This window comes from Amblyomma maculatum, chromosome 7 (assembly GCF_055883805.1).
Source record: "Amblyomma maculatum isolate TAMU_Amacu chromosome 7, ASM5588380v1, whole genome shotgun sequence".
Lineage (NCBI taxonomy): Eukaryota > Metazoa > Arthropoda > Arachnida > Ixodida > Ixodidae > Amblyomma > Amblyomma maculatum.
Window position 1 is genome coordinate 126,333,112 of NC_139350.1, and position 25,922 is coordinate 126,359,033.

The 25,922-nt window shown below is 45.2% G+C and overlaps 1 protein-coding gene across 1 annotated transcript in view; it reads left to right on the forward strand.

The window, feature by feature from the left end:
- LOC146184684 (uncharacterized) overlaps positions 1 to 25,922 on the forward strand; it is a 114,236-nt gene that overhangs the window by 51,388 nt on the left and 36,926 nt on the right. The window contains exons 5-7 of the mRNA XM_084609454.1: positions 6,737 to 6,908; positions 13,655 to 13,826; positions 24,781 to 24,881. Coding sequence (XP_084465580.1) covers positions 6,737 to 6,908; positions 13,655 to 13,826; positions 24,781 to 24,881 — 445 coding nt within the window. The remainder of the gene's footprint in view (positions 1 to 6,736; positions 6,909 to 13,654; positions 13,827 to 24,780; positions 24,882 to 25,922) is intronic.

Genomic DNA, 25,922 nt, shown 5'->3' on the forward strand with positions numbered 1-25,922 from the left:
AGTGTTAGATCGGAGCATATCAGTTTACGTTGCTGGCACCTTGCGTGTAGCCCTGCATGCCGCAAGTGCCGTTGGGGTTGAGGTTGACATCAAAGCTCCTGCGCACGGTGCTTTGGGAAACGCCACGCGCTCGCCATAAAAGTGTAATTCTGTTACTAGCACGCTATTAACGTTATAATAACGCTATTGAAATAGGGTACAGTTGATATTGATTTCTCCGTCTCCGGCAGCGAAGCTAGCCACGCGAAAATCTCCGCAAGCTTCTCCGCATGACAACCGGTGCATTGAGCTCTGGTTTTCTCGCATGGCAGTAGTGTTCGCGTTAAAAACAAGCACTTCAGATACAAAGCCACTTCCAAGCCAAATTGAAGTTCAAGTCAAGAAGCAGTTTTAAAACGTTAACGCTGCCAGGAGGGGCACAAGGTTGCGCAGCCGACACTGCTCCGCGAGCGATAAATAATCGTATGAGTGCCATTACGACAAGCGCACCTTGCAGGGGCGCTTCCCGCAGTTCGATACATCGAATATTCGGCTGAGCGGGAGTTCGATAAACGCGAATACCACTTCTATACTTTTGTATTGGGATCTCAAAAAGGACTTTCTGGGAGTTCAATATAAGCAATATTTCAGTATATAGGAGTTTGTTATAGCTGGCATCAACTGTATTATCAAACGACACATACCAATCTGGAAAGAGAATCATCAAATGTAAATGAATACTGGCGGCGTTAAGAAAAGATGTCCATTCGTTGTCTGCAGCTAGAAGGTCAACGTTCATGAAGATAATAAAAGGCGCTATCACATTCAGTTTGAAGTGCGCTTACCGAATTCTCCTTTCCAAAGCATGATAAACGAGATTTTGTGAGCATGTGACTGCAACTGTATCCACAAAGGTTAGCTGCCTGAGCTTACGGTATGTGCAAGGAACCAGCATGAATAGCGACGCGTTCGAGTGAATTACGGGACCGTAATAGGTGCATAGTTTTCTTTTCGTTAAAAAAACAACAATAAATAAATTGAGGTCGTTTGGAAGAATGCAAAAACATGATGCTGCAGTAAAATCACTGAGTACCTAAGAAAATGCTGCCTTTCACAGCTCACAGACATCAATAGACAAGCACGGCTAGGGTGCAGTTATAATATAGACATGACATCCTAACTTCAAGTGGTTCAACATTCCTAAACAAGTGGTGAGCCTGAAAAGTAAACAATTATAAAAATTCAACACTGCCGACATAACTTCTTGTAAGACAACGACAAGACGATTTTCGTGTTGCTGATATGCATGCAGTGCGCGAAGCAGGTCAGCATGAGGACGCTAGAAAATAACTATTAAACCCGTTAATCTTATCTGAAACAATCATGGAGATATTATTGGTATTTTTAATTATCAGTTCTAAGAAAATACGCACAAAATTTCCGGTATGGGCGAGGTGTCCTAGCAAAAACTACAAAAGCTTTTCAATAGACAAATTTCGCGCCGTAATCTTCAGTTTATTGAGTGGCTCTTCATTCCAGATGACACTGAATAAATGGTACCTAATGTATATATTTATATATACTAATAATCATCAAGAATAACCAATAAATACCTTTGTTACGTTTTGCTGAGGCATTTGCAATAAACAGGTGTCAATGTTTCTCTCGTTTCACACATGAGGAGTGCAAAAGTCGCGCACTTTTATAAGTAACGTACTAACAACGCGCCATCGCCGAATCGCAGAACGCGGTGCGCAATTTCAAAGCTCCAGCGATATGGCTGCCGTTCAGCGGAGAATTTGGCAGCGCCGGTGGTGCCAAGAGGGGCTCGAGTCTGGTCAAAAAGGTCTGACGTCACACTTGAAAAGGTGGTTTAAAAACAAACTAAGCGTTACATACATCGTGATTACAAGGTCGCAACATCACTAGAAGAGCAGTAAAGACATGCAAATAACAAGTAAACGATTTTCAATGGAAAGAAGAGTTCCGGTGAAATAGGACTCGAACCTACTAAACTTGAATCTCCGGTCAAGCATGCAAACATCGGCCACGTTTGTACGTTTGAACAGTTTGGTGAAAGTGAGTTCGATATCTATGTCGTGCATTTTCACAAACACACACACATAATATATATATATATATATATATATATATATATATATATATATATATATATATATATATATATATATATATATATATGGTAGTTTACGGCTGGATGCTAAGGAATATGCAGAAGGTTATGGCGACAGTAATTATGAGCGGTCCATATAGACGAAGGAGTAGGAAGGGGGAATTCTTGACGAATAGGAAGGAAAATGAGTGTCATTTGATGGAAAGCGTCAGTACGCTAGCCATGAATACAACATGCCTAGCGCACTAAAGTTCCCCTCAACTAAATAAATAAGGGAGCAGACATATGTATTTCGGCAAGAAGCTAGTGAGCTATTTATTGTACGCGAACAAGGATCCACAACAGGACGCGCTGACAAGAGCCATCAGTGTTGCCACATCATATCCTTATTGAAAGGGGAACTTCCTCCTAATTTTTATGCCTTGTACTAAGTATAGAAATTTAACTCAATTTGATTTAGGTGCAATATTCTGTGCCCGAAATGCGCTAGAACGAAATATGTATGTATTGGACTGTCCCAAACTTTGCACTAATGGGACCAAGCTTTCCCACACTGCTTATGCAGGAAGGCATGAGTTGAAGCTCCATGTGAACAGAGGGACCCTGGAGTGGTTAGGCAGCCCATTAACTCAGGCCGCTTTAATTTACGAATACATTCACGGCGATAGAAGGTGTTGCATTCGTAACAATGACGCAATTTTTTCATGAAGCCGCATTTGTTTTTATTAACTTTACTGAGAACACGGCTCGACATGGAAGGCCGTGAGTTGCTATGCTATATCCTTCTCCGAACGATAGAAAATGAATGGGCGACAGTGTCGGTGGGTTACACTTTACAACAAATAGGTGACACTTTGCAGAGGAGGGCGTTTACGCCTTGACATAATACACTCTGTTCACGTCATGCACAAGTGGCCCTAATAGATAAATCACGCCGAGAGTTCGCTCTGCAAAGTTTCTTGCCGAACAGTGCTGTGGCTGGTATGTGGAGATAAACGACCTTTCCAGTCGTTGATGGGAAAGCATGAGGTATACTTTTGTGTTCTTGTGCACCGTGTAACGACTAATGATAAAAGGAAGAATAAACGTGAATGTAACCTTCGACAATACCTGAGGGCCTCTAACCCGTGCAGCTCTCCGCCTTGCCGTATCGTAAGAGTAGTCGATTACCGATACTGAACAAGTTCATATGCCGCCACATGGGAGGTTTCTTTAGTTGGGCGGTCCAAGGGGGAACAAGCCTGGCTAGCGCTCTCGGCGGCCGCTCAGTTTCCCTTCCGCTCCAGTGCAACACCCCAATTCTTTTTACCGCAGAAGCGACAAGAGTGGCACTTTCGAACGCTCACAAGCTGATATGGTTTCATTTACGTTCGGCTACAAATTTCTGTGAAAATGAGCCTAAATGTAAATGGTGAAAAGTTAATTATGTAACATTACTTAACCACTCTGCAAGTTAACATCGCTCAGCGGTACTCTGTTGCATGTGGCCACAGAAGATGCAATTCCTGCGACAGCGTCCTTTGAACACAAAAATATTTAACTGAAACATTACTGGCAGTCTTCGGCGCAAGAGCTTGCAGATCAAAAGGAGGTGGACAATACAGATGGCCAAATTCAGCTGTCGCAAAAGAAACTGTGCGTCCGAATCTGAAAAACTCGCTCTCTGTTTCCGATGCGTTTAGGAAGGTTTTTTGCAGATACTGAAACCTAATGTGGCCCCACTGATTGTTAAACGTCATGATGCATGTTTTGAGCTAAACGACAGGACCTCAGGTCAACATCGCCGCATCTGTAAAAAGAACTGGGATTCCAGGATCATATAGACTGTTCGAAACCTGGTGTGGATAGGTGGCGAATAAAAAATACTGACATTGTGAGACAAATCATGCTGTCGTCCCGATGAAATAATAAGAGAGATATGCAGATGGACCAAAGAGCAAATTCTGTGGGACTCTATATCAACTTTCTACGTCAAAGCATAGGTCGAATTGTTACGGGAATTCTCCCGTAGTGGAGCTGATAGCCATCACCTAAATCAAGAGGAAATAAGTTGAAATGTTCCGAAGGGAATTCATAAGAAGGTTATCCTTCCATAGAGATGCAAGAATCTGGGCTTTAATGTTTTTCAACAGAACATCAGCTTGTGAGAAATTGCTGGTGAAAGAACCTATCCGAGGAGGTTACTCAATTTGGAACATTTTAAATAGGCTTCGCTCATCATTTTAGAGACAAAAATCCACTAGCACTACGAAGTAATTTCACAGGGCTACTGTAAAAATGACAAATCAAAGAAGTGCAACGACAGCTTTCTACACTGTATTCGTAAGTGGTGTCAAGAAGGGATGGAAAGCATGGAAGAAGACTGCGTATAAAATCATCATTGAAAATAGTGCCTCTTTGACCGAAAACCTATATTGCTGGCCATACCTACACAAGCATAAAGTTACGAAAAAAAAAAAAAACAGCGCTACTAAAAACGTCAGGGGCGAGTGGCGCGCCACGTGTCGGGGCAGCGCCGCACATTGCGAGTAGAGGTTCTTCTGTGTTTATTTATGAAGTGCATGCCGGGATTTATCGCTCACTGCCAACGACGCCGACGACACCGGCTTTTCTGCGACACGAGCTCCTTAACGCTACCGCGTTAAAATGGGACAGGAGAGCAGACAAATACATGCGCCGCGCATGTGTCCTGCCCTGTCTCCTGTCCCGTCTTAGAAGAGCTGTTTCCTTCCATTCGTGATCATGTACTAACCAGCCCGTATTCGCCCTCTTCTAGAGAAAGTTATTTTGTAAAAAATTCGCTGCGAAATAGTGCGATGTAATATTATGATAAATGTTGGTTGTTATTGGTTAAAACCTCTCAAACTCTCTTCTATAGCGCGGTAAAAACGATAAATTCGAGAAATTGAAACATTTCATTCTTAAGTTCATGCAGTACTTGTAGTGTCCGAAAATAAACATCCCATTACTTACACATTCCTCCGGAGCTTCGCCTTTCCACGTTTTAGGAACACTCATAATATTCTTATGTACGGAGCACAAATTATGTTCTTCACACACAGGTTGTATTATACAATTCATCCTCGGTCATTTTATTGCTAGCACAGCGCAACTAATGAAGTTGCACTCGCACAATTTCCCGATATATAATCAACTCATGCGCTATATAGTTTCATGTTAATTCAGCTTCGCCGGGCCTTATTTTAGCCTACCTGTTTAGCCCAGATGGTACTGTGATTGTGTCACCCGTTAGTAATTGTAAGTTATTAACGATACGCCACACTTGTTTCGCACAATTCCAGAAGAGACCCTTAGAGTGTGTATGGGGGGAGGGAGGGTGGGAAGCTGTTGTGATCGCAAGGAGATGCCCTTGACTTGCGTGGCAAGGTCAGCCGGAAGTCAGCTGCCTGTAGTGAAGAATGGGGGTGGGGGCCGTGTGATGCACTCCTTTTGCCGGTTCTAGCCAGAGAAAGGGTCGGAGCCAGAGTTAACAAACAACACAAACTTTATAAGCAGCAAGGGCAATAGAGGGAAATTCACACTAATAAGTATACAGAGACAACAGATTCACAGAAAGGCAATGCAAAGCATGCAACCATACACGATTTCAATGAACACTGAGACTTTACAACACTGAACAATACACGACAGAGTCAGAACAAACAAACACGAAATTGTTCACCGGGCACTGTCGCAGACCGACGTCTGGAGAGTCACAATGTGGCCGTACTGTTGACGAGCGCCGCTCTTCACAGATCAGCGGGCTTACCGAGCAGCGAGTTGACACCGGGAGCCGAGCAGCAGCACTGCAACACTCGCTGCAACACTGGTTCTAACACTGGCTGGCTGTCTCCTCAAGCGGTGCGACCTCAACTATATAGGGCGCGCCGCGTCTGTCTGTTACAACGCGCCAAGGCAGGCGGGCATACACCTAACTTTCACTCGGCAAGAACCCCATCTTCTTCCCGCCGAGCCGCGCGTCGTCATTGGTTAGGCGCGGCAGAACTTCCTGGAAATGACGAGCACTTTTTCGGCCGGTTGAGTCATCGTCTCCGTCGAGTGATGAGGGGGTGACGCCGATGTGCGCTAGGCTACGCGCTATCCTCGCGCGGAAAAGGAGACGTTTCTCAATGCTCTAGAACGCTCTGCGCAGACGCCGTGCGCGACTCTTTCGAGTTGCGCTTAGTTCACGAAAATGTGCGCCGATTTCGTAGCAGACAGTCAGAGCAAGGTTCTGGGCACTGGTTTAGAATAAGAACTAGGACAAGTTCGTTGTCTGATTTCGAAAATGCTCGCAATTTTAGACTCACAGTGATGTTTGTGTTCTGTTATGTGTACCAATATCAATTATGTTTTTGGCAAGTGGGCCTGTAATACGGCCTGTAATACTGTTTAATGCCTATAATTTGGCAAGAATTATATCTTGCAAGCATTTGATATTTCTGCAATGAACACTCGAAAACAACATAACAGCATACGTAAAGTATGGTCCACTATTCTCGCACGAAGGGTTGTGACGTTTGTATTGACAGCCGCTGTGCTGAATAGCATGGTCAAGTGCGAACGTTCAAGGATTAATTCATACGAAGAGTGCGCATCATCTTGCGCAACATTTGCTTTCAGGCTTCTGGGTCCATCAGTGGTTCACAAGGACGACATAGTCCTTTTTCCAGCACCGATGATGCACATTGCCGGTTTCTGGGTTTTCTTAGGCGCCCTCGGCAATGGCTGCAAGCTAATCTTGTTTCATACGGCGGACATCGGCGCGATCCTGCTTGCCATCGAAAAGCACAAGGTAAAACATATGAAGTGAACTAACCCATGGAACTTATGTTTAAACTTGATAACGCCCAATTCATTGAGCCGTGATGCTCTATTGCTTTCATTTCACAAAAATCAGGATGTTTAAAACAGTGTATGGGGAATGGCAAAAAAGCAATGATATGACAACATTGTGATTAATGACATCTGTGAAGTCTTTACTGCCACAACTTCCCAATAGTGTCCCAGAGCTCGCGGCGACGACGACCTCGATTAAGGTAGCGGGATCGCATCCTAAATCGAAACTGAAACATAAAATCGGCCGATAAAATTGATGTTTGACTACGTTTCTTCACGTCAGTAGAGAAGAAGTCTACCGTTTTTCGAAATGCGTTTCAAACTAATTTAGGTCATTTTGACGAAGCATAATTACGGCGGCAAATGTGACAGATGAAGAGCTGCGGTTTACTACGTTGTACGAAAAGCCTCAGTTCGAAATTGCGTCATTCGTTTCTTAGTAATGCGGCACGCGGCTCTTCTTCATGAGCTCTCATTTAAGAGGAATGTATGGTAGAAGTACAGTGTTCTAGAAAGCTTTGTAGTGTCAAGAGCGGGGCGCGTTTCGCTGGGAGGCGCCGAGGCAAAAAAACCGGTTGGCCGAGCGGCGCTTCTGTCGAATACTGGAGGAGAAAAGTTGGCCGTCTGGTTCGCTGCGCGGCTTAGGAGGGAGGCGCATCGCAGTGAGTTTGAGCGCTGCTGTTGGCAAAAAAGCGACAAATTTGGCTGGTAGTCGTGTTGGGGTGAAACAAAAATATTAAGAATATGCATGGGGAACACGGGGGGATTCCATCACACATGTGGCACCATTCCACCGAAGGGAAGCCGCGAACATGAAGCCTGAACTGGACATCGCACATAAGCATTGCTATCGCAAAAGGTTAGGGTACCTCGCTGAAACTTACGAAAAGTGAAAAACCACCCGGGGTAAGGAAACTGCAAAACAGAGCGTTTTGTTTTTCATACCTGCTTTCATTTCTTATTTTGCCTTAAGTGGTTAGCTCCTACGGTGGGATACAGCTCAAGAACGAAGCATATATGACCTCCAAAGGAGGCCTCATAGGCTAGCTTTCTCCATTTCTGGTACTTCGTTACTGGGAAATAAACGTTGAGTTGAAAATCAGAGCTCGTACGCGCGACCGACGGTCTTTTGTCTGCTCGTCCTGCACTATTTTCCCGTCGCTGAAACAGACTATAGATTGTTCACATCGTGTATTTCTGTAAAATACTGGGCTCACAGGCGCGTTTCCTTTTTTTATTTGATCACGTTAGTGCTTTCTACAATAGAAAACAAGAAAAAAGCAGGAGAGTGTTCTGATCACGCGGAATCACATGAGTACTGAGAGGATGGCATTTTAAGTCGCTATAAACGTAGGTCGATTGCACCTGACTTATACCTTTAATGCGTTAATTACGGTGTGTTTGCCACCGCCAGTCAGTGCTTAAATATAAATCAGGGCTCGGAGGTCTTAGACCTCCCCCCCCCTCCCCCCCCCCAATAGTATTTACCAAGCATATGACGCCTTCCGCGCTCGAATTTAAAGACTGCATGAATATAAAAAAAAGGGCAATAATTTTTTATCTTGTCGTAAGTGCTGGTCTGAATATTGACATTCTTTCTCTTTCGTTTCAAAAATTTCGCAGTGTTTTAGCAAGAATCATTACCATGTTTTCTGAATCCCGAGTCGGAGAAAAATAACAAGTCGGTTTCGCCGCACAAAGGCTGTAACTTATTCTGCACTCGCGCCAAGTCTCCCCGATTTTTTAGGGCATCGACTGAGTGAATTGTCGATATGCTCGCAGTTCGCGCGATATAGGTTGTATGTCGCCCGTCCAACAGATCAACCAAGCAGTTATCACACACACACACACACACACACACACACACACACACACACACACACACACACACACACACACACACACACACACACACACACACACACACACACACACACACACACACACACACACACACACACACACACACACACACACACACACACACACACACACACACACACACACACACACACACACACACACACACACACACACACACACACACACACACACACACACACACACACACACACACACACACACACACACACACACACACACACACACACACACACACACACACACACACACACACACACACACACACACACACACACACACACACACACACACACACACACACACACACACACACACACACACACACACACACACACACACACACACACACACACACACACATATATCTATATCTATATCTATATATATATATATATATATATATATATATATATATATATATATATATATATATATATACCCCACGACCTCTGAATATCGCGTCCGGTGCACTTCCGGACGCGATATTCGGAGGTCGTGGGTTCGGTTCCCACCATCGGCACGTTGTTTTTCCTTCTACATTGTGTTTATCTCTCGCCTAAGCAGATTACATTACTAATTTATTTGATTACCGAAGTAAAAATAATAAAAAAAGACAAAATACAATACCCAATAATCTCCTTGGCCTCGCCGACTGTTGGCTTCCTTGCTTCATGTATTATAACGGGCACCCTTCTTTCCCCTTCATTTATCTGCTTATATATATATATATATATAAACAAAGAGAGAAAAGAGAGAGAGAAATTTTCTTTTACTTGTGCAGCGAAATTGGTCATATTCTGCCCAGTTTATGTCATTTACTTTTTATTAAAGTGTATTTAAGGTACATTGATTTTCAGAAATATAATTTACAGGTATTTACTTTTCAAGATCTCGATTCCAGCTCGTCGGGACTGTTCAGACGCTCCTGGATCGATGGCAAAATAATATGACAATGGTCTCTCGAAAAATATTAAATAAGTTGCAATTGCCAAAGCTTCGTTTTATTGTGAGCTGTTTTACATCACATACTGTTGAGGACATTGACAGAGCGTGTGTATCACTTCCCTTTTTCTAGTATGTGTCATGAATTGAGCAGAAAGCCACTTTTAAATATTTCCCCCTTAAAATGGTGCGCTACCCGCTTTCTCTCTCGAACCCCTTCTTTATATTTCCTCTCCATACAAGCTCGAATTACTAGTGGCTTCCTCCGAAGCAGGCAAAATTGCACCAGTACCAATTAATTTCAAAGTGTGCGATGTTTACTTACGGTTGTTATGTATGTTCTCACTCATGCGCACTGTCAAGATAAAAAACGATAATCTACTTGTGTCTGGCTATTTTACATGAGTGCGTTTTTATAAGAAACAAGATTTGGATTATATAACTCATTGTTGCTGCAATAAATGTTCGCGAAAATATATTTTCAGTGGGTTTTATGTTTACATATTTCCCGGTGTGTGCTCAGGTAATTGAGCGAAGTGCCATTACGTCAGCATTGATTGGTAGCTGTGCGTTTGCACTTCGTTCCATTACACAGAAATCAGCAACATCGTCGATCGTGTCACAGAACGCGTTTCAGGTGTGCACCTAAGTTGATCAAACACGCCGATAGCTTTGATCTGGACAATAACAGTTTTTTTTTAGAAATAAAGTATATCTCCCTCTCTCTCTCTCTCTTTCTGTTCTGCAGTTTTACATCATTGTCGTGCCTCAAAGCAGCGATAATTGTTTATGTTGTGCCATATGTAACCATATTATATATTGGTATAGTTCCCCTTATTACGCCACAGACAGAGTTTCGGTACGCTTGTAGATTTATGTGGCGCACAACATAATTATACCAATTAAATACAGGCAGTAATAATTGTGATGACCTCTATGGTTATTTTAACGACTGTCGGAAAGTCGTGTATATTTCACGTAGCCACCTATCTTGAAAAAAATTAAATAAAATAAAACTATACCTACTGAAGCCAACTGATTTACTTAAAAAGAGTAGGAAGCAAGGACCCATTCGGTTTTATGCATCTCTATTGCCAGCCAGGCGGGAAAAAAGCAAGAGAGAAATCTTAGAAGACGCTTGCTCAAGCGTTTTTTTTTTTTTTTTTGCTTGGTAGCGCCTTTAATACCACCTTCAATCCGCAAATATTTATTTTTTTCTTAATGTTGGGTTTTGGGGAAAGGAAGCTGCAGTATCTGCCTCATTTCTCTGCGGACACCTACACTTACAATCACCAGCATGCAGTGGGAGGTGCGCACGTCAGGATTATAACCCATATCACCCACTAGCCTTCAACTTGTCTAGCAAATGGATACTAAGTGGGAAGCAAAATGGTATGACACCACCCTGAACACTGCGCAAAAAAAAACGTTTGCGGCACAGTTTTTGTAAGTTAAATTATCACATCTATGTAATCGAGTTCGATTAAATGGTTCTGCAAGGCTATTTTTCTTTTATTTTTTTTGCTTCCCGCTGATTTTGCGCTAAATCCACGGCAACGCCGACGTCGGATTTTCTGTGACACGGGACCCTTACTTTATTGCGCAAAAAGATGATTGTTTATGAGATAACGCCACAACGAGCGCCGCGATTGTCTGATCGGCCCTCGTAGCCGCGCGCCGCGCGTGCTGCGCGTACTGGCGGTGAGCCGGCATCTGCTCCAGGAGTCGACGCCAGCGCCACTCGCGGCAACAGCCTAAAAAGCCTCACCGGGAGGGCGCCGCTTTTGCCACTACAAAGCCTTCTAGAACACTGCAGTAGAGTGCTGTCATTAAAGGCATTTTAATGCAATTGCGCTAAAGGCCCCTTTCTGGGCAAAATTCTGCGTTGTCAGTGCTGGGGGGGTCACGCACATGCTTCTGACAAGCGGTAGTTGATAAGTGCATGGCCGGATGCTGATTGGCAGGCGGGTTGTGTGAAGTCATGCGATCACATGATATGACAGGAGCTGTAAACTCGAGTTCCTTCTTTGAGGTGGGAGTTTAGGGTGAACTCGAACCTTCCAGGACATTTGGACGATGAGAGAGACAGGGTACTCCTATAGCCACGCAGGCACGCTCGTACGTCTTGGTTAAAGCGGGGCTTCAAATATATGTCTTGTGGTCTTTCGCATTATTTGGAACCTTACGACTGTATGTCAAAATTGTGTTCAATATAGTAGGGAAACAATTTAAGGGATGAGCTATGAAGCGAGAAAATGTTTTGTGCATGCATGCGAAACTGCTTCCGGAAGAGAAGCATCCAGCGGGAACCGTTAATGCTTTCGTGCCATACCTCTAAAAGACGGAGCTTCAGTGTCTCCCCCCATTGTTTAGCAAAACTATACAGACGTGAATGCATGTTCTTGGATGCTGAGTAGTGTTGCATTGCGAAGTGCATCATTTTCACCTAGCCACTGGAAAGGACAAATGGTTATAGGGTGCAAATGGCTAAACATTACCAAGCAAAGGATCCGTCACATCTACAGGGAACCTAAAACCTGCCTAATAAAGCTCCTTTCATTTTTGTTTTCACTCTTGCCGTGCTAGGAAACAACTTGTAAATGCGATGTAGTTCATTGCACCGCACTATGTTACGCGCTCTGTTGCACTGTCGCGTGTTGGTGGAAATATTAACAGATTATCGTGTTTTTGCTAGCGAATTGTTGCTCAATAAATTCAAGAGAGTAAGTAATTTATTCGTGAAAACGTTTTTCATGGCTACATTTTGATGGAGACGAAATGCACAATGTCATTTTCTATGGTATGTGAAATGTAGAGAGGTCGTTAATGAGCCTCAGGTGTACTAAATTCTTACGGAGTCCTCCCCTAAGGCGTCGCGGAAAGTTTCCATGCACTTCGTGGCGTTAAAGCCGACATACCACGCAACTTACTGAAGACAGTTTAAATAAATTGCGAAATTGGAGGCAAGAGATGAACTTTCATTTAACGCCTAAAAAGCTTGTGGCTTAAATAATAGACTGCATGTATAAGATCGAAATCCATTTTAACAAATCGCAGTGTTTTCTAGTGGGATCACAGGGATTCCCACGCCGGCATTGTTGAGACCTTTTTCTTTGTGAGTGTATGTGCCTCGCCTTCGCCCATCTGCGTTTTTTTGAGCTGGAAACCTCGTAAAACCAGAGCAGGCTTTCGCACAATGCGCAGTTACGCATCGGGACTTTCGAAATTTGCTCTTTACGTCCCGAACGCCAAAAGGGTGCTACGCAACGAATGTGGCACTCCAAAATGGGCTTGGAGTTAGCCGCTTGTGGCCATCTACATTCCGCTAGAGTTTGGAAACTCTGCATTCACCATTCGAAATTCAACGTCTAATCCAGTAATTTTAATGCACGGAGTTGTTTCTTTAGGTACAAAAATTTTTCTGCTTTTGCATGCGAACGAGAGGAATTAGTGATTGATTTGTAGTCCCTTAAGACATGCTTTTCTGCTGCAGATTTCGTTCGCAACGGTCAGCAGACTTCAGCACCAAGTGTGGCGTACTTACGCACATAGCATTCTTTGGCCTTTGTTGAGGTGGTCAATTAATCAGCAGTATAAATGATGCCGCCTCTGTAAATGAACCCTGTAACCACACCGACATGAAGCACGTGGCTCCATATACGCTACCTCTATAATGCTGTGACCCCTCCACGCGAAGATCAAAGCCTGCAGTTGCTTTGCCCAGTTCACAAAACGCATCAACAACCCTGTTCACCTTTGCAGTGTTTTTGATGGCAAATTGATAATCGCCGAAAGAAATTTGGGAGACAGATGTTATAGCATTATATCAGCAGCCTGGTTGCAAAAATAACATCACTATTTTTTTCTTATTCCCAGCCGACAACACTTGCTCTTTACCCTACTTTTCTCCTAAATCTTGAGGAGCATCCCCTCCTGGAGCGTGTGGACACATCAAGCGTCGGAAAGCTTATGATAGGTGGAAATTCCGCTAACTCATCTGTACTGCAGAGGCTAACGGCGAAGCTCGGCTTGAAAGGGCTCTCACAAGGTATGTGTGAACACGTCGTTGCCATTCTCAACCTTATTTTACATTCTAGTTTCAGAAAATTTTGCTTGTTGTTTCACTATACGTATATAACATGTTACTGTGGCGAAAACGGCGTGCGCTTCGTTGATCGCTGAGTGCGGACGAAAACGCAACTTTGTCAGCTAGGGAAATGCAATAAACGGTGCCTTATACCGCACGACTTGAAAGAAATCAGCCCAGAAAGAGGTCTTGGTCTCAAAAGTGGTGCAAGACAGCTGCTTGCGCGCATGCGCAAGAAGCAACCACCGTTGCGAGAGAGGCACTGTTGGCCGTGTAACATATTTTTGTGAAAGGTGCGTGGCTTGTCTGGCTCTGTGCGTCCCTCTTACCGAGGAATATCTGAGGTAATATGGCTGGTTAGGTGCGTGCCTAGTGCAAAACAGTTTGTTACGTCGGATGCTCTGGAGGCAGCGTCAGAGGTCACTTCGCGTTAACAAGCCGCTTGCCATTCCGGTGTAATACTTCGAAATGAAAACACTTTAAAAAATGTCGGCGCGTCATCGTGAATTTTGTGGCAATCGCTATGATTCGCTTTTAGTTACAAGAAACTAAATATGTTGATTTTTGCGTAAACCTCTAATAGTTCAATTATTTAGTGCAGTGCTGCATATTTTTGTGGAGCCTACTTTTTCAAGTCGTTCTATAGTTCGTGAGTGGAAAGTAAAGATAAATGTGATGAGCGTCAATTACCAGATTGAATTAATTAAATACCTTTCTCAAGCGGACGGTACCATTTAATGTCATACAAGCCATAATGTCATACAAGCGATGCTTGTTAAGAGCCGCATCTAAAAATACTTTATCACTTTATCTAAACGCATAAGATATACGAAGTATAGAATTTATTGAAGGTAGTAAGGGTTCGTTTTATCACGTTTCACCCACTTCCGACTGTACACGCCATGAAACGGGTCCTAGCCGTGATCCATTTCATTTCTAATTAAGCAGCATCCAATGGGGCGTGGTGCTTAATTAAGCATCGTCTATTGAGATCACAACGCGACTGCATTGTCGGACCCCGTTCGCATCGCGAATTCAGTAGGTCTACTCTTATTCAAGTTGAACATGCGAGCCTTCGTGACCTATGAGCCTGTGTCTATAAAGCAACACGAAAGTCTTGAGTTCGGCCTCCACCCTAACTCAAAGTTGATTCAGTTTTCATTTCCGCCTAATTATATTCCTTTCGTTGGTGAATTCGTTGTGAAATTTAGCTTCATTGTAAACATTTTACGCTGCTCTTGAATTTTCCATCGGGAGTTTTTGTTCGCGGTGAACGACAACGATGCCACCGCCAGATTTTCTGCGATAAAAACCCTTTGCGACATCGCATTAAAATCCCGTACATTCGGTCTATAAGTCATAATATCTGTACAAGAGCGCGGTGCTCGCACGATGTAACGGTGGGTTGTGCAAAGTATCTCACATATTGCGTCGAGGCGCGTTACCATGAGCACATGCGGAAAGAGATAGCAAACTAAACGCATGGTAAAAAAACAACAAAAAAATACACCGAATATTTTTTTGAAGTAATTGCTCAGTCGATGTAGCATATACCCACAGTAAAGAGAGGCTCAACATTGCAGCTGATTGTTAAGCGCTTGTAGTAGGAGGTACCTGGCGCGTGTACGCATTAGTTGCTCCCCTATGGCTGAAGCATCATCATTGTTTTCGCTTCTACACAAAGGGGTACCTTATTTTTACGCTACAACCCCGCCCCCCCCCCCCCAAAAAAAAAAAAAGAAAAAACAAATTGTAGGAGGTGAAAAACAAAGACAGAAATCGCCTCCGGGAACATCAGACAAATCTCTCAGCACCACATGGGCAGCGGCAACTCGTATCCCGGAAGAACTTTTGAAAACGACCGCTAGGCGGCTTTCAGTGGCGCCCCTTAGGCCGTGCATGGGACCTACATGATGTGCTAAAGGTGTATATTGTCTATAGTGGTGAGCAGGTAGTTGATCGAATTGTTCACATCGATTTTACTGAAAAAAATTTTTGAGTGTTATTCGTTCATTCTTAAAGAAAATATAGTGTTGAGCAGAGAAAGTTACCAGATTTTTCTTGATTTAAGAAGCGGAGGAAAGGAAAAATTAGTTAAAATCATGCCGCTTCCTTAAATTAAAAGTATGCACAGTTGCGATGAAGGTACCTAGAATTATGCCTTACACAGTTTTCCTGCAGATGTTGGCAGTGAGGCCAGATATTTTGCATCTGCAGGATGTTTAGGATACTTTCACCTGTGTGATACCTATGATCTTGTAATACATGAAGGAGGCGGCTAGCCGAATAATAAAAAAAGAATACACGGCGAGAAATGGCGTAATAGCGAATGAACCTAGCGCAGTGCAATGTTTCCATAAATGCAAGTTTCGTTGTCTTCTGGCACGTAACGCTACTCGAGGCCACAAATCGACCGTCCAAATCAACCACAGATTATCTGAGCGGTGAGGTGATGGTGGATATGTGCAAGAAAGGGGTAAAAGAGTATAGGTTTGCGCCTACGGTAAATAAAATGTTGTGATGCATTTTTGGCCCCGGAGCTTGATGACAGTAGTCGCCACGAACTGAAGGGTAAGGCTAGTGACGCACCGAACAGAATGCGCGATAAGGGTTTCACTTGATGTGACAGTAGTACACCACTGGTGAGTTGTCTGGTCTTTTCCTTGCTGTCGTGCCATCGCTTGTCATCATCTGGACTGGGTGGGGCTGGGGAAGAGGTACGAAGAGCGGCTTTGTCTGGCTGGGCCTGGTCGGACTGGGCAAAGGCAGCGCTCTCCAGGCACTCTCGACCTAAGGCGAAAGGCGATAGAAGAAGCCGAAGCTCCAGGGCCAGGCAGATTACGACAGATTGAGCACCTTCACCAAAATCACCAAAAGCTGGTTGAACATAAGGAATTGATTTACTTAAAGAGGCACTAACACAACAGCAACTGCTCAGCCAAGCTGTGCGCGTGCAGAAGACGAGGTGGCCCGCAGACATCAGACAGGCGACCGTCACCACTTGGCAGCTCCAGTAAATGGCTAACACGGGCAATAACTCGGGATCTTTGTATGAAAAAAGTAAAAATGATATTCCCCTAGAGTCACTAACCGGCGGCAATTCTAAGCCCTCTATTGTCTAAAAAACACAAATTCAAGTAAAGGAGTATAGGCAAGCACATTTTTTGTTTTCTCTATTTTTGCTTTAATCGATCCACGATGGTCCAAAACAGAGGGATGCGAGCCAAAAAGCCCCAGCACAGCTAAATTAATAATTATCAGGGCAATTATTAGGACCTGTCTCGGTTTCGATCTCTCCGAACAAGAGTGCGCGATGACGCCAAAGATGTAAGGACTCCACACGAGCGCCCCCTACTGGCAAGGCTGGTCAACACGTAAACACAAAATCCAATGACGTATGCGGGTAACGTTTCTTGTCTGCTTGCGTTCGCACGTCGAAGAAAATATCGTCCTCGAGCGGCGCTAATTATACTCCGTCTCACAAGATGTCTGCAGCACTGTGACAGGCAGAGGAGCCCATGCAATTGTGCTAATTGCCTCTCGCCCCTGCGCACTACAATAGAGAATCGCGCTCCTACTGTCACCCTCGCCAATTTAGGGGGCGAGAGGCGCGTAGGAGCACAATTTCCTATTGTAGTGCGCGTTATCCTGATTGGACCAGGTTGACTCTGCCTTTCGCAGTGCTGCAAACATCTTGTGACACTAAGTATAGCACTGAGACATTGTTTCGCCCGACGGCACGGACGTTACTGACATTGCCAGACACTGATTTCGACACGCTCGCTAGCGACACAAGCGACGAAGCAGGCATCAGCAGCAGCCACGGAAGCTTGGTCGGTAGGCGTACAAGAAATGTCAATTGGTTGGAGATGTTGAACAAAGGAACTGATTACCATGAAGATGCTGCTCTCTCTCAGCCCGGCTTTTAAGCGGTGTGAGTCAAGAAGACGTTCGAAAAAAAATACTTATTAGAGAATTACAGCTTGGCGCGACCGGCCAACGAGGCCTGCTAACGCGCGGCTCCCATGCTCACACCTACTGACGCGTTGATCGCCCTCAAAGCAGGAGGTCTGCGTACCGCCGTCCAAGCATGTGGCGCCATTTGGCGCTGTCAAGGCAACCTGGTCATGTAAGCCCATGGTCTCCGAGATTACCCCCGCGCGCGTGTTTTCTCCGGCCGTTCTAATCGGCGCGCGCCCCAGCCAAATGTTGTAAGTTTGTCAGTTCCTCCAGGCGCCACCAGGCGGCAGTGCGCACCTAGGCGTCGACAAGGCGTCGATGCATCATCCAGCCCGCTCGCGGCGTATCTCTGCTGGCGATTCTCTCGTTTTTTGAGCGTGTACATTGACGAAAAATTTGTTACGAGCATGTCACGTAGCCTTTCATTTTTAGATGGTTTTCCAGCAAAGACTGACCGCAAGGTGTGTCCGAAATGTTTCACAATTTAAGTGTTGTGTTTACTGCCGAAGCGGAGTGTTCATGTTTGCTGCGAATTAACATAATGCGTTCCGTTCTACTCAGAATTTCCGCATTGTGCTCGAGTAGATAGTTTTCTTTGCTTGTGAAACAGTTACTCGTCAAGACTACTTCGTGTAGGTGATAGTCTCTGAGTGCCTATATAACGGTCACTCGTGAAGCTGGCAGTCAATCAACGTCACGAGCGTATGGTCGAGTGGTCAAAGGCATGCATGTTTCTCAGCTGCAAGGTCTTGTTGCAGTTTGGTGAACTGATGAAACATTCGTTTTTCTCCCCATTTTTGATCCTAAGGGTTCTGCGCTTGCTTGCAAATATAACATAATCCAGTGGAGCGTACATCGCTACATTCCATGTGTAGCGTATACATGTCGCTAGCTTATGTTGCTTACTTCGAGAGGTGCTCTCTTCTAGCTTTGTGCAGTCAGGAAGGACCACGCCACTGAAACAACGAAGATAATCATAGAAAAGTTGCTTAGGCCACAGCTTATCAACGGAGGAAAAATAGTAATTGATCAAGCAGCTTACCGGAAAAAAAAAACTACTGCTGAGCAAGATAGGAGCTGCGTGTTTAGTCTTGCGAGTTTTATCTTTGCGAATGGAAAACTACGCAAGTAGTCATCATGTGGTGATTGAACTTTGTAAATAACGAAATGTTTGTGTGTACTTCTTGATTGTGCTTGCCCACATTGTTTTTCTCTTTGTCCACCTCATATGAGTTTTGTAAATAAAGAAACATGTCTTTTTAAATTGCTCCCAGTGTTTGCCTCGTAATTTTGTTCAGAAAGTGGCTAGTATCATTACAACCGGCGGAGGTTTAGTGCCAAAAATGTTCTGATAAGTTTCGCGTATCATTAAAAGTTAATGAAAAATTGCTAACTAGTGTGGCAGGCGTGCTATTATTCTATAGTCTAATCATAATTCGTTTGAATTAACCCACTTGCTCGGCTTGGCCCTCTGCGTATATAGGCCTAGGAGTAAAAATTAAAAATAAAACACTGCACCCAGTATAGCATACGCAAACAAGTGATAACAAGAAATTAGCCACAACTCGCGTGATAAGTGCGCGCATTTATGCTATGGCGGGCCGCATAGTTTACAAACGAGGTATAGCTTCTCCTCACTTTCGATCGTATAAACTGATCCGTTTTTAACGGATTCATTTCCGAATACCTTGTATATACTCAAATGACGGCAGAGGCGCCTGAACGTGCCACGATTACCCTGCACTTCTATCGAACTTGCGTGCTTAAGATCTTCCAAGGCTGCTTTAAAACCATGCAAGAAAAAAAATAGCTATCGTGACATGGATCCAAGTCAGCAATAATCTTGTGGCTAGTGGCGGAATCATTTCTAGCATTGTATTCATGCGATGGATGTTTATGTAAGTCGTCACACTCTTAAATACTGTGTTAAGCGAGTGAATGAGCTGCCAAATGCACGGCATGTATATACATTGACACACACACCCACACACACACACACACACACACACACACACACACACACACACACACACACACACACACACACACACACACACACACACACACACACACACACACACACACACACACACACACACACACACACACACACACACACACACACACACACACACACACACACACACACACACACACACACACACACACACACACACACAAAAAACGCGGAACCGCAGCAGACAGCGCTAGAGCAGGCATTCATGCTTCGGCCATGCATGCAACTTCGGGTAATCGATGCCTAACTTTACGCATGTGGGCTTCATATTATTAGGACTTTAAGAATCGCGAAATTGTTGGCTACCGTCTTGCCCGTGGCATTTTAAAGCTGGCAGCTCATTGTGGTGCGAGCGCAAGCTGAGGAAACTCGTGTTTTATAGTTTGCGCCAAGCTGCGGCGGAGCACTTGATGCATAGGTGGCGAGCGCCGTGGTGCGGCGAAAGACGCTGCCACGCCCTTTTTCCAACTTACGCTCTCTCCGGTCGATTGGAACGGCCGGAGAGAAACGTGCGCGCGGAGGTGATCTCGGAGGCCATGGTAAGCCGTGGCCGCCCCGATCGGCTCCCAGACCATAATCTATCGCATATCACTGTTTATTCACTTTCATAATTCCTTGTACAAAGGACTATCAATAGCGATTTAATTTGGAGGGTTGTTTGGCCAGTATTGGAGTGATGATAGAAGTTATTGCTTTGTTTTTCCACAGTCATTTTTCTATCTGCTACCCGGAGCGACGCGCCTGGCATCTGCTATAGCTCCGCTGCTGAAGGCGTCGTACAAATCTTGAACATATTTTATTATGAGCTGGCGTTTTCAGTAAAACGGCGCGAACGTCGAACGTTTATTACATCGTTAGCCCGTTCTGCTGCCGCTTCAATGTGAAAACAGCTAAGCCTAGCGACATCTAGGCCATGCGTCTCCCGGCGCACCAACGGGAGGTGCTGTTGCCGAAAGCTCTGCCCTTGTGCAGGCATTCTGTTGGGGCCCGAGTATAGATCAGTTCAAGTTGCACAAGGCCGAAGTAAAATGAAAAGATTACATTCTGCTTCCCATTTTTGGAGCCCGATCGGCGCACCCGAGTGCACGGAAAGTATACTATAAGCTGTGCGCTTGAAAAACCCGCCGCCAGCGGAATCAAGGTAATTTGAAGTAATTGTAGCATGCACCAATGACAACAGTGTGAAAGGCCATCGGGTCAAGCGAGCAGAAGCGCAGAACGTTCAGAAGCAGGACAGGCCGGACTGAAAAGCGTCCGGCCCAATGAGCTGTCCTGTGTCGTCACAGATCTTTGCTGACTACACGTCAAAGCTGTCTGATGACGTCATGTTGTTTAGCCATGCGCAATTTTTCGTCACAAAGATGTCGTTGTCGATGGGTTTTGAAAAAGGAGTACTTGTCAGGCTTGTTTTTAAAATCAAAGTAAAATATATTCGCAGCAACGCTCGAAGTTGGGATTGTTTGGGGAGCATCTCTGTATAACCAGAAAAGCAATCGTATGCCTTTCAACGGTTCGAAAATTGGTGTCTATACTCCTTTCAGAAAGATTGCAGTAAAACATGTTCTGGTTCTTTGGTGGTAGACGACAACAGGTAGACGCACCTAAAATAAATACGCAAACAAGATGTTTAGCCTTTATCCTTGAAGGATGCGTTTTTCTCACGTCTAAAGGCTCCGTCGCTACTAGACCGTATTAAATCAGGCCAAATGACGGGGGAAATACGGAACTTTACTGCTTAGGTGTTAGGTTCGTATGCAGCAGTATAGTTAAAAAAGATCAGCTCATGTGCATCATTTTTTCAACCTTGTTACGCTGCGTTGTGCTAAAAACGTTTGCCCATGAGTTGCATTACAATTAAAAGATTGCATTAAGGGTATTTACAGGATTTGCGAATTTGTTGTCATAGAAAAAACTTTTATTCTAATGGAACATCTGCTCTCAAACGCATAATACCGCTAGGGACGAATGGATGAGTCACTGGGGGAAAATCTGGAACATTCGTGGTTACTTTAAAGTCGAGTAATTTTTTCACCCGTGCTAGTGCCGTAGTCGATATTAAGTTGCAAGTTTGTAATGCCGGCCGACCTTATAAGATATCTAAGCGCTGTCCAATTTCAATAAAAATGCCTGAGGTTTAGCTCTGCTAAACCTGGATGGAAGAGGAAGCTTCTTTTTTCTGGTTACGATTGTGGTCAAAATATTGCCGACACTTAATCTCCGCCTTTAAGCGTATGACTTGATAGTGTAGGCTAGTCTACTTGCCCATATATAAGACCCTCTTTAACTGAGCCGTATCAACGTGCCTGCGAGACGAAGAGGTAACGTGAATGCAAGGGTCCTGGCAGGCTGAGTCTGATATCGCTCTCCCATATGAAAGGAGAGGCCAAGTTGGCAGCTCCGGCCAAACGTAACGTCAGGCAACCTGCCCCAATATAGTCCGACGTAACGCACGCGCGCGCGCACGTCGGCCTCCGCGACGTTACGTCGGCGAAAAACCGAGGTCTATAGTCCAACGTCACGGCGTGATGGACGTAGCGAGCGCGAGGCGATGCGGCCCAACGTCGCCGACGAGCAAATAGAATCTCGCCTATTTCTCGTCTACCGCGTCAGCCGCGTCGGCCACGTATCCCAGCATTCCTCACGCGCAGTGAAGATGGCGGCTTGCATGTAGACAGCGACTGCGCGCGCATTTCAGACACTGTTGCGGAAAAGCTGCTAGAAGGCATTCGAGGGTAGCCCTGCGTCTATGATATCAAGCGGATTGACTACAGAGGCGTTCAGAGGAAAGAAAAATGCCTAGGATGCAAACTGTCAGTAGTGCGACCGGGCACAGCTGTGAGTTCTTCGCTGCGGTGCGTGTGCCATACACGTTTTAATGCATTGCTCTAGGAGGTGTAACGATGGTGTTGTTTCACTTATCTGCAGTACATTCAGTGGAAGAATACCAAAAACTGCAGACGCGGTTTCGCATAGAGTTGTGACCGGCACACGCCGGAATCGAAGGCCGTACTCGATTTGGCCACACGGAACGTCAGCGGCTCGACAACCAGGGAATTCGCGAAATTTATGGAATTCTACAGGAACTACAGCTGGCCGACAAAGTGATCCTGATTACTGTGTAATCTCTAACTTTTCTGTAATCGTACAGATACTTAAATTATGATTAGTTTTCAGTAAAACACGCACGGACACAATCATCGTTCCGTCTGTAGCTGTCATCGACGCGGGCTCAGACCGTTGCTGGGCTGGACGTCTCCATGGCTGACTGTACATGCTTTGTGCCATTTGAACATTCGCAGTAAACACACCTCATCATTGCCTTGATCACAACAATAATTAGTGCCTCGATAGGCAGCCAGTTCGTCCCTGTAGGTGGCCTGTCGTCTGCTCGAAAATGCACATCGAAAACGTACCAGCCCTCGAGGGCGTCTTGTACGCATGCGCGCCGCACCGGGCACGCCAGCCGCGCCAGACTGTAGAAGCGGCAGTTTTTTGACGCGCCCGTCGTAGCCGACGTGCCGTGGTCGACGTCGCCTACTCAGCCAGTCGCGTTGAAAACGTCGGACTATAATTGGGGCCTTAAGTCAAGTAAGTGTGCGGCTACGTCACCTACCAGCTACCGCTTGCCACTGTCCCTACGTACAGTATGCCAACACTGAGGCTGAAGGCTCTAGCTTGCTGGCGTTGTGAAGCTCCCGCTTCAATATTACAATGAACTGAAATTAGAAGCCAGTTATTCTATATAGCTTTCGCGCAGAGTAATAGCAAACATAAAAAATTGTGTGGCACTTGGCACCAATAAAGTGGATAAGGCGAAACCCTTTGTTCGAAACTGCTGATTCCTGGTTTTACTTCGTCTGCTTCTGTAGGCTGTGTGGTGCGGCGTTCGAGGAAGCACCAAATAAAAGGCGCCGCACGGACGCCTGGATCGGTATGAGGAGATAGCGTAAGCTACCAGCCAACATATAAAGCCCGCTTTAACAGAGTCGTATGAACATGCCTGCGTGGCTTAGGGATAGCGTGAAGGCAAGGGTCTTGGCAGGCTGATTCTAATATCACCCTCCCATATGAAAGGAGAGACCCGAGTTGGCAGCGCCTGGCAAACGGAGTGTCAGGAAGCCTTACGTACAGTTAGTGCTCGGCCATATCAGCTGCCAGCTACCGCCTTCCACGTAACCAAAGCGTATTAAGGCATACGCTTTATTACGTCCCCTTTTCGGGGGCGTGGGCCCAGGGTGGCCCCCCTTGACCTATGGTGGCCATCTTGGGTGCCACCACGTGGCCTAGGGCGGCCACAAAGTGTGACACCTGAGAAAGACTGTATGAGCATTAATGGTTATCGCCTTAATAAATATTGTTGCGGCTCTTGCTAGCTGGCTGCCCTTTTAACTTTTAAGGCTGCAGCACTAAATACCCCGTTCTGTCGAACATCCGCCGTCATCAGCGGTTTGAGAAAATAATCGAGAGCATGTCATTTGCAGGTGACAGCAGCTGACAAGGCGAGGCATTGAATGATCAGCGGGTTGGATCCCGTGACGAGAGCTCATGAGGTAGCGGAGTTAACATGAGCAGCTAGCTAGGAATCGTTCTTACGAGATGAAAGGGCGAGATGGAAGTCGAAACTCCAGAAAATGTAGATCCCGAGTGAGACACTTCTAGGCCGCACTGGTGCACTGATACGAAATGGTTAAAGCGAGACTTGATACGCGTGCCGGGTGGGCTTTCAACTAATGTGTTAGCTTACGACTGCATGATGACGGCTTCGTGTAATGTAATAAACCGCGCCAGTTAAGAGATTAGTGGTCAGGCCGCTTGAGCAGTGCATGTACACGGACGAGGATCTGCCAGGGGAGCCGCAGACAGGATTCATGAAGTATGTCGCTTTGTACCCTTGACGGTGGAGTTCAAGATAACCCAATTTTCTCTACCTTAATGCAGTGTATGGTATGACAGAGCTGACGAGTTGCATTGCATATTCGACTCCTGAAATGGACGACTTCAGGAGTGTTGGAAAGCCTGGACCGTTTGTAGAAATGAAAGTAAGTGCTTTCTCTTAATAACGAATATATGTTTTCACCTGCTCTTTTAGTTCATATATCTACGTGGAGACTGTAATGTCATGAATAAAAAGCGAAGTATTTAGAAAACGGCAATGCTTATAGCTTTTAAATTTGCCATTTTAAAATTACGGTACTTTGTACGATGAATCGCATCCTGAGTATACAAATGTAGATATACAGATGACAATAGGTTTGGAGGTTTTCTCTTACGGTAGGCAAGCAAGATTAAATATATGTTCTTTGTGGGAGTATTTGGAACAATTTTAACAAGGCTTATTTGTGACCCTTTAATGTAAGAAAACTTTACCACTCAATGATGTCACGGAAAGCAGGTGTACACTTGACGAAAAAGACAGGCGAGGCTTTATCAACAAGTAGAGTTCCGCCGACAGCGCGCGAACCCGACTTAATCTTTCTTTTCTTCCAGGCGCCACCTGAGAGCACTAGGTGGCATTACTCCCCTTCGTAAAAACGAAAGGAGAGACTGAGCGCGAGCGATGGGCGATGCAAGCGAAAACAAAAGAATCAGAGCAGGAACAGAACAGATAACGGAGGCGGGGTAAGGTGCCCTACACAACAAATAAACAAGCGCATAGCACACTGCAGATTAGCGCGTGAAATACGGCTTCATGTGGACAACGTGCACCACCTCGGATCGTGGTTGCCGACGCGAGGGCTACACAGTACCCGCTGGAAGGACTTCGTATATCACTTCCGTGACACGGCGTAGAACTTCGTAAGATCCAAAGTAACGCGACATCAGGTTTTCAGACAAGCCGGGCCGGCGCACCGGTGGCCACATCCAACCTTGCTCTCCAGGTTGGTATGTGACGTGCTGATGGCGGAGGTTGTAGCGACACTTATCCTTGGTCTGCTGTTGTTAAATGTGAGTTCGGGCAAGTTGACGTGGTTTCTCGGGGCGCTGAGCAAATTGTTCGGCGTCTGCCGTGAGCGGATGATCATGAGTGCAGAACGGAAGCATGGCATCCAACATTGTCTAAACGTCGCGTGATTAGAGCA